At 38.7% G+C, this 10,313-nt stretch overlaps 1 protein-coding gene across 1 annotated transcript in view; it reads right to left on the bottom strand.

Annotated features, from left to right (window-relative positions):
• Positions 1-3,026: 3,026 nt before the first annotated feature.
• Positions 3,027-10,313, bottom strand: part of LOC104990981 (cytochrome c oxidase subunit 5A, mitochondrial) — an 11,101-nt gene continuing 3,814 nt past the window's right edge. The window contains exons 2-5 of the mRNA XM_010843342.1: positions 8,807-8,923; positions 6,519-6,640; positions 5,143-5,265; positions 3,027-3,190 (exon numbers count right to left, since the gene is read on the bottom strand). Of these exons, the coding sequence (XP_010841644.1) occupies positions 5,152-5,265; positions 6,519-6,640; positions 8,807-8,923 (353 nt within the window). The 3' untranslated portion in view covers positions 3,027-3,190; positions 5,143-5,151. The remainder of the gene's footprint in view (positions 3,191-5,142; positions 5,266-6,518; positions 6,641-8,806; positions 8,924-10,313) is intronic.

Below are 10,313 nucleotides of genomic sequence, written 5' to 3'. Positions count from 1 at the left end.
CCATAGTAACAATAACAATATACTATAAGTTATGTGAACATGGTCTCCGTCTCCCTTAAAATATTTTATTGTACTAATTTAATGCCTTTTCCATTTTAACTAAGCACTAATTTCTCACTGTGGCTTAAACTTTTGCAGTTTGAGGTTCAACAGCAAAACTAGCACACAATTTTTTTCTTTCTTCACAGTATCACGGATTGAAGAGTTCTTAGTCTAGCTCTTAGCTACCTCAGCACAGGACGTTTTTTTCTTTCCTTAAAAGGAAGCACTTTATAGGTTCTCTTTGACATATGCAAATTGGCAGTATTACTACTCTTGCACTTTGGTGATATTATTATAAGTAAAATTTCTTGAACACAGGTACCATGATACCATGACCATCAATCTGACAACTAAGACAGCTTCTAAGTGACTAATGGGATGGAGAGGGAAGGTGAGAGATTTCATCACACTACTCAGAGCAGAGTTCAATTTAAAACTTATGTTATTTATGAAATGTTCCATTTAATATTTTCAGGCTGTGGTTGATGAGTAACAAACTGCAGAAAGCAAAACTGCATAGAAAGGGTGGGGTGGGGGATACTACTGTATTCTTGTCAAAAATGTTTAACTGGATTTAAAAAATAAAAATATTTAATTGGCTGCATCGGGTCTTAGTAGCAGCACGTGGGATCTTTTGCTGTCATGCGGAATCTTTCGCTGTGGCGCAGGAGTCCATGGGGCTCAGCTTAGTTTAGTTGCTCCATGTCGTGCTGGATCTTTACTCCCCAACCAGGTATTGAACCCACGTCCCCTGCACTGATTACAAGGTGGATTCTTAACCACTGGACCACTAGGGAAGTTTAACTAGATTTTAATGAACAACCAGTAAGATGCAGATGCAGGACATTATTCTACTCCAACTGGCCTGGACTCTTCAGAAAAATGAATTGTATGTATTTTATGCCAAAGTTCTTGAAGCATATTAATGGTACTGTGGTTACTTAGGAGAAATCTTTCAGTTCAGTTCAGTTGCTCAGTCGTGTCCGACTCTTTGCAACCCCATGAATCGCAGCACGCCAGGCCTCCCTGTCCATCACCAACTCCCGGAGTTCACTCAGACTCAACGTCCATCGAGTCAGTGATGCCATCCAGCCATCTCATCCTCTGTCGTCCCCTTCTCCTTCTGCCCCCAGTCCCTCCCAGCATCAGAGTCTTTTCAAATGAGTCAACTCTTCGCATGAGGTGGCCAAAGTACTGGAGTTTCAGCTTTAGCATCGTTCCTTCCAAAGAAATCCCAGGGCTGAGCTCCTTCAGAGAAATTTCTCTTAGATGTTGCTTAAGTATTCAGGGTTAAAGTGTCATGTCTGCAACTCACTTTTAAATGACTGAGGGAAAAGTGTACATAAACTAGAACAAAACAAATGTAGCAAACCATTAACTGCTTTGAAAATTCTCAAAACAGAAAGTAGGGAAAGAAAAAGCTAAAGATCCCATTCTGTTAGGATAGAAGCCCTACCTGTCATCAAGTTGTCTCTCTCCTATTCTAGCACCATCTAAAAGAAGACAACCATAAATAGTTAATTTATTTTACATCTCTACTTCTTAAAAAAAGGGGGAAAGAAGGATCTTTCTTGTAGGGAATCAGCCTTTCATAAAAGGTCATTTGTATTAAACCTTATCAAAACTGATTTTACTTTTTTCCTTCTTTTCAGCTGCACTGCACAGCATGCAGGATCTTAGTTCCTTGACTGAGGAGACCAGAGATTGAATCTGTGCCCCCTGCAGTGGAAGCACAGAGTCTTAACCGCTAGACCACGAGGGAAGTTCCCCAAAACTGATTTTACTAACACTTCCTTACATGGCTTTAGGAGAGAAGACATTAAAAAAAAAAAAGAGAGAAGACATCAAAATTTCAACCTAATATTAATCCAGTTCACCCGATGAAGCAGTCAAACTGGCTGTACTAGAACTCACTCAAACCTAGAACCTCTTTACCCAGCAGCTGGCTTCCAGTATTATGCCATCTAAAGTAAGACAAAGCTTCCCTGGTGGCTCAGTGGTAAAGAATCTGCCTGCCAATGCAGGACACTCAGGTTTGACCCCTGGGTCAGGAAGATACCTGGAGAAGGAAATGGCAACCCACTCCAGTATTCTGGCCTAGGAAATCCCATGGACAGAGGAGCCTGGCGAACCACAGTCCATGGTGGCACAAGAAAGTCAGACACAACTGAGTGACTAAACAACAACAAAGTAAGACAGGATTGTGTATTTTATTCTCTCAAGAAGGAAAACCATTTACTCAGTTCTTTAAGCAGAAAGCCTCCAAATCTATCACAGCAAATTCTTTGATGTCCAAGGCTAATACTGTACTGCTAGGGAAGAAAAGGTAGGGAAGATGAGAAGCACTAAGGGGCTGGCTTCTACAGAGCACATCCTAAAGATTATCTCAATGACTACTTTAAAAACTTTATTTCACCCATTTTTGGGAAGGTACACAATTTGACCTGTACCCACAGACAACTAACCCTCTAAGCCCAGAGTACTTGCTGGCCCTGTCAACTAGAAAATTCTACACTGGACTTCCCCAGTGGTTCAGTGGTTAAGAATCTCCCTGCCAGGGCAGGGGACACAGGTTCGATCCCTGGTCTGGGACCATCCTACATGCCGTGGAGCAACTAAGCCCATGCACCACAACTACTGAGCCAGCATGCTGCAACTGCTAAAGCCTGTGCTCCACAACAAGAGAAAAGCCTCTGCTTGCTGCAACTAGAGAAATCCCGCACGCAGCAATGAAGACCTTACACACCCAAATAAATACTTTTTTAAAAAGAAAATTCTATATGAAATTATTTTTTAAAAAATTTTAGCTAATTTACCAGCAAGTGCATCCAAATATGTTAATGTAGCTGACTCATGTTGGATGGTTTCCAGAAAACTGAAGCAGTTCTCTCAGCATATAATGTGGCAACCAAACAGTGAAATCAATGACACTATAATAATTTTTTTTTCCCCTGCCTTTCAATGCAAACACATGAAATACCTAATTTCAGTTCAAACTCATTTCCCTTTTATTAAAGTCCAAGTTACATTACACGGTTTGGTACTCAACAAAGGAAAACTTGTTCGAATAAGGTAATATGTTATCATCAGTATTTCCAGGTGACTTTATAATCAAGTAGCATTATCAATAAGTCCTTGGGAAGTCCATCTGTAAGAGAAAACATGAAAAATTAGCTGGGAAATAAAGAAAAGATAGAAATCTTACTAAAAATAACCTCTAGAGCAACAGCCCAAGGAAATCGCTGCCTCTGTGTAGTCTCTTCTGCCCTTTCTTAATCCTGCCTAAAATCAACACACCAGCTACTAGCTCTTTGGCTTTTTTGTTGTTATCCACCTGGTAATTATTGAGGTAGTATTCTTTTCTAATCAGAAAAGTATTGGGGAGCTGCCCTCTTAAAAATTTTTAAGTGAAAGAAATACAATGTTACCGCAGCTAGAAAATATCCTATATAACAAAGATCTTCTGGACTCCTTCAAATAATACTTGATAAATGAAAGCCTTTTCACATTTCACAAAGATGTGCTATCTGGCTTCAGGGAGGAGGAAAAGACAGTGGTGATACAGAGATGGACAAAGATAAAATTAAGACTCTTCTTTCAAAGCAAGCTGTAAAAAGAGATCTCAAAATTGAATTCAAAACCTCAGGCATTTTCTGCTCAGTCTGTGGTAGGAAGATTGAATGTAGGTATTCTTTAAGATTTTTAGAGTGTAGAATTAGGTGTTCACTAATGGTACCCTAACCATGCTCACGGTTTCTTTATCTTGTGAGGATCTGATACTAGCTTTTAAAATAATTTTGGGTCCACTTTTACTGAAACTAAGATAGCTTAGTTCCACCTTTTAAAAATAAACTTCTTACTCTTAGGAAGCAAATCTTCTATTTAAGCCTCATTATTTACATCTGAGAAATAAGACAATGGGCTTAGTAAATGCTTTAGTATTGCAATGCCTACAAAGGATGTGTGGCATAGTAAAAACAATGGACTCTGGAGCCAGACTGCTGCTGCTGCTGCTAAGTCGCATCAGTCGTGTCCAACTCTGCGTGACCCCACGGACGGCAGCCCAACAGGCTCCCCCGTCCCTGGCATTCTCCAGGCAAGAACACTGGAGTGGGTTGCCATTTCCTTCTCCAATGCATGAAAGTGAAAAGTGAAAGTGAAGTCGCTCAGTTGTGTCCGACTCTTAGCGACCCCATGCTGCCTTGGTTTAAATGTGGGTTCCTCTACTACTTATATGACTTTGGACAAGGTGCCTCATTTTCCTCATTAGTAAAATAGTAAAATGGGAATAAGTGTAATAATAGTAAGTACTTCACAGGACTGTTCATGAGGATTAAATGAGTTTATAAAGCACATAAAACAGTACCTCATACATAATAAGAGTTATACAGACTATACGTGTTTGTTAAATAAAATCAATATAAGCGTTATTACTTATGTATTTTTTTCTGTTTTACAAAGGATTTTCTGCATACTGCTCACTACCCGGCAATCTTGTGACTGGTTTTATTACCTAGTCTGTATTTTCCACAAGGTATCAAGTTTGTATTATCAATGAATATTACCTATTATATTTCAACTTGGGCACACAATAACAGAAGCATCAAATTAATAAAACCCTGATATTAAAAATAAAGATGTATAAAAGCATGCATGATGAATACCTGGTATGTAGTGGATTACCTTAATTGAGGAGAGGTTAAAGAGCTGGAATTAGGAAAAAGGTACAGAGAGGGCTTTAACTCTATGTGAAACCTCTCATTTCTTGGGGGAGAGGGAGAAACTAAAGCAAATAAGGCAAAAATAGTATCTCAAAATTTGGGTATGGTTACATTTATTCCCTATGCTATTCTTTACCTTTGAAATATTTTATATTATATAGATTTTAAAGTAGGTTCTTTAACTTGCCTTTACACCAATAAAAGAACAATTATAACAACCAGAAACAACAATTCTAATTCTTTAAATTAATCATCACAGGTACTCTCTAAGCTCACAGCCTCTATCAAAGCCATGAAAACGTCTTTCTCTGAGAATACTGTAATGCCACTCACTCACCCCTCCCTGGATCCTTTCTTGCCTTATTCAGGTATACCTTACCCATGGGGTTTACACTTTGTCAAGGCCCAGTTCCTCTGGAGTGGAGATTCCCAGTTCATTCAAAGTTGGTCTAAGTTCCTGGATGACATAGGGGTAGATTTCCTTATGAGGTCCTGCTTTGTCCTGATGGCAAAGAAAATATTCACATTTAGCTCCGAAAAGCTGTCTCTATTAACAAAATGAAGCTGAAAATGCTTTCAGTCATATGCAGAGGCTAGCAGCAGAGAATATAAGTCACCTACTTTTAAGTTAACATATTCGTTCAAAAGAGAGAGCAACTTACATAGGCACTATTCAAGGTAGACTGTTAAGACACCTGGAGACTAAGACTACTAAATCCAGGGGGAAAGAAACATTTTAAAGCCTTGAGTTACTGGAAAAGAAGGTGGTGATGACAGAATTTTGTGATGGCAATTAAATGTGCCCAGCAGGCAACAGGAATAATTAAGTTAACACGAAAAAAGTTTCTTAATTTGCCTCAATTTGAGACCCTAACTGAATTAACTACTGGTGCTGAATGGCTTGATAGCCTACAGAACCCTTAATTATCTTACCCATTTTAGATAAAGTATTGTCATACTTTCCCTCTTACAGACCTTGCATTTCTTTCCTATAGAATATACAAGTCTTTTCATGGAGAGCTACACGTAGAGAATACTTATTTCTAAGGCAAGAGAGCTTTGAGGAATACTTACCATGATATACAATTAGACCTCTATTGTCACAACATTCTTCAGAGACAAATATTAGAAGGTCAAATAGACTAAGACAATGTCAAGTTATTATATTATTCTTCTGTCTAACAAATTCTAGGTCTCCTTAAGTGTGTTTTTTAAATTATAAAATTCTTATTTAAAGTTGGTCTAAGTTTTAATGAAAAATTAAAAACTATAATCAAATAAGAGAGAAGAAAGTATATATCCTTACATTTTGATCATTGTCTCTATACTTTTTAATAAAAAGGGGATACACCACAAAAAATTATTTCATAATTTCCTTCAATTAACATGAATATCTTAAATGTTAAATACACTTCTACAGCATTAATAATAACCTCCTCTGGGAAGTCCCATTTTAAGAAGCCACTGGCAACACTTAATTTCATATCACAAGCAGCACAAAGATAAACTGCAATTCTTAATTATTTCCTTAAGATAAATTCTCAAATGGGATTGCTGAAATTCTAACAAAATAAATTCCTGAATAAATTCTCCCAAATACTCTCCAAAGAGAATATAACCACAATGTACATTCCCTCTAACTATGTAAAAACTAATTCCAGGTATTTTAACAAATTCAAAAATACAGAATACGCTAATACCTAATCAATAGTCCACCTACTTCCAGAACAACCTTAGCATTGTTATTTCACTGACCTTAACAACTTCTAGGATGCGAACTGCACTAGCAAAATCATTTAAACGTCTGCATGCCCGCAAAGCAGCATCAATGATTTTGGGCTCTGGAACCAGGTCATAGCCAACAAGTGTGTTCATCCCTGTCAAATTAAAAAGAGGGGTCATATCAATCTGGAATATCGTCACTTAAACTACAATTTAGTTACCCATACTCTTTTACTGAACCATAGACATGTGATCTTATCTGTTTGATCTGCTAGTTTTTTTTTGCTCTACCATATGGCATGCAGAACTTCCCTTCCATGGATCAAAACCTATGCTTCTTTCAATGGAAGCGTGGAGTCTTAACCATTGGACCACCAAGTAAGTCCCTGGGCCTCTATTATCTCTGCTGCTGCTGCTGCTGCTAAGTCGCTTCAGTCTTGTCCGACTCTGTGCGATCCCAGAGACGGCAGCTCACCAGGCTCCCCCATCCCTGGGATTCTCCAGCCAAGAACATTGGAGTGGGTTGCCATTCGCTTTAGTCGTGTCCCACTCTGTGCCACCCCATAGACGACAGCCCACCAGACTCCTCTGTCCCTGGGATTCTCCAGGCAAGAATACTGGAGTGGGTTGCCATTTCCTTCCCCAATGCATGCAGGGATGCTAAGTTGCTTCAGTCGTGTCCGGCTCTGTGCAACCCCATGAATAGCAGCCCACAAGGCTCCTCTGTCCACGGGATTTTCTAGGCAAGAATACTGGAGTGGGTTGCCATTGCCTTCTATTATCTCTAAAATAAGATAACTGGGAATTCCCTGGTGGTCCAATGGTTAGAACTTGGCATTTCCACTGCCCGGGGCCTAGGTTTGATCCTTGATTGGAGAACAAAGATCCTACAAACCACGTAGTACAACCAAAAAATAATAAGCTTGAGAGTGATTTTAAATGCAAACACTATCTTCAAAATTAGCTGGTTTCTTTTCAAACAAGACGGTCATTTTCAACTCATATCTTTACCTCTTAGTACAGTGTATGTACTTTGACTGCTTTAAAATAGATCTGACTGAAAAATAATCTAAAAACAACCAGGGAGATACTTAAGGAGAAAGTAATGAAGCCCAAATGAGGACTTTAAGGCGATATAGAGAACCATTAGTGCAGAGTCATAAACATTCAACCAGAAAATACTGGGCATGATTACTTTTGGCTCTGCACAAAATGACACATCATAAAATTTAAGATTCTCTTAATGGGAATGCAGAACAGTTCTTTTCATTACTTCTACTCAAGATTATCCAATAAGAATTTCCCTAGTTGCAGCAAAATGGAGTCATTACATGCCTGTGGAGAAGTATGAAGCACTTAGGTTTCTGGCTTTTATTAATTTTAAAATATTAAAACAAAGGACACCAGTGACTGCGATGCTACAATATAGTCATAGAATGAATTCTTCATCTGATATAAACTGCCTACACTTAAAATTATCTATCAGTCTACTAGCTTGGTTATTATTAATGCTACTTACTCATGTTAAATGCACATTTACAAATTTAGGATAAACAAGTTCTAGCTTACTCTGATAGGACACTTACTCAGGGCAAGACAGATAAATCACAACCGAGAATAAAAATAACAAAAATCCCAAACTATTACCAAGAAGGGAAGAAAACCAAATGACTACTTAAATAAATTATCTATTTATTCAAAGTTACACAACTGCTAAATCTTGTTCACCTTGGCCTATCTCTATAGCAGTGATGATTTTGTCCCTTAGGAGACATTTTTGGTTGTCACAACTGGGGGTTTGTAGGGGTGTTAGCATCTAGTGGGTAGAAATCAAGGATGCTGCTAAACATCCTACAATGCAAAGGACAGCCCCTGCAACAAAGAACTGTCTGGCCCAAAACATCAACTGTGCCTCCTTCAAAACCCTGCTTTACAGGAAACACGTACTCTGGAAACTATAAACTTTCCTAATTGCAAGATGCATGACAATACCTAGTCTACATGATACATGTTTTTTTCAAAATACAGCTGACCCTTGAACATGGGTTTGAACTCTACGGGTCCACTTACACAGAGATTTTTTTCATAAATACTACATGATCTGAATCCATATACGGAGAACCTTGGACTCAGAACTGTGGGTCAGAAGGGCCAACTGTAAAGTTGTATATGGATTTTCTATGTGCAAGTGGGTGTCAATGTCCCTAACCCCCACGTTTTTCAAGGGTTAACTGTAGTTACTTTTAACAAAGTAGTGGAAGACTGCACAGCAGTTCATAATTATGTATTAAAATAGACACATATGCCTGTGTTCCAATTACCTTTACGCAACTCCCAAGCATCAATATCTGGCTTATTGAAGTATGTCACCCAGCGAGCATCAAACTCCTCGTCTGTCTCATGTGACCCATGGGAGTAGCAGCGAAGTGACTGGACAGCTACAGGGGAGGAAGAACAGTAACTTCAATGTACAGAAGTAGGACTTGACTGGTTTTTTCCTTTTTTGGGTGTGTCTTAAAATACACACAAAGTCTACTATCTTAACCATTTCTAAATGTACAGTTCAGTGGTATTACATTCATTCAATGCCTTAGGTTTTGAATCAGCTATGCATGTCATGGTAAAAAAATTATTCACCAGGTCAAATGAAATAAATCTTATGTACTGATTTGAAAAAAACATCTTAAAAAACTAAGCACAGAGGGACTTCCCTGGTGGTCCAGTGGTTAAGGCTCTGAGCTCCCAGTGCAGGGGGCCTGGGTTCGATCTGTGGTCAGGGAACTAGATCCCACATGCCACAACTAAGAACCCGAGTGCTGCAATGAAGATCCTGCATACTGCAACTAAGACCCATCACAGCAAAAAAAAAAAAAAAAAAAAATTAAGCACTGAAAAGTAAAACAAAAAGTACTACAGATGTATGTTTATGCTCTTCTCACTTATGTGTAATGCTGGTGTGTAACTGTTAACAGTGGTTATCTCTGGAAAGAAAAATTTTCTTTATACACTTATTTTTATGATAAACAGTATTAATTCCTAATTTAAAATAATGTTCATTCTTGGGAATGCCCTGGTGGTCCAATGCTTATGACTTTGTGCTTCAACTGCCCAGGGCCTGGGTTCAAGCCCTAACTGGGAAACTAAGATCCCTTAAGTTGCACAGCCAAGAAGTAAGTAAAATGATATCCATTCTATGTTTTTTTTGGCTGTGCCATGTGGCATGTGGGATCTTAGTTTCCAGATCAGGGAGGAACCCGTGCCCCCTTCAGTGGAATCACAGAGCCCTAACCACTGGACTGCCAGGGAATTACCTCCATTCTAGTTATGAAGCAAATTTCTAACATATATTTTCTTAATTTAAAAAGTCACAATGAGAAGCACATGGACCACAAGTGAAGAGTAGCTCCCACTCACACAACTAGAAAAAGACCGCTAGAAGCAATGAAGACCCAGCGCAGCTAACAATTAAAAAAAAAGTTCACTTACACTCAAAGAAAAAAGTTTTATTAGATTTCTAAAGAGTGAGATTTTTAAATATAACACTATCAAGAAAACAGGACACCCTTAGCACTCTGCTCCCAATCAATATACCCTTTTCCAGCACCATATGAAAAGCCTTTCATTTTCAGTTTCTGCTTGTAACTGGACAGTGAATTGGGAGTTAAGAAATCTAAATTCCTTCTGAATAGCCTCTGAATGGAAAATCCCATGGATGGAGGAGCCTGGTGGGCTGCAGTCCATGGGGTCGCTAGGAGTCGGACACGACTGAGTGACTTCACTTTCACTTTTCACTTTCATGCATTGGAGAAGGAAATGGCAACCGACTCC

The sequence above is a fragment of the Bison bison genome, unplaced genomic scaffold (assembly GCF_000754665.1).
Source record: "Bison bison bison isolate TAMUID 2011002044 unplaced genomic scaffold, Bison_UMD1.0 scf7180017864181, whole genome shotgun sequence".
In the NCBI taxonomy this organism is placed as follows: Eukaryota; Metazoa; Chordata; class Mammalia; order Artiodactyla; family Bovidae; genus Bison; species Bison bison.
Note: the sequence above shows the minus strand (reverse complement) of the source record. Positions and strands in the feature narration are given on the sequence as shown.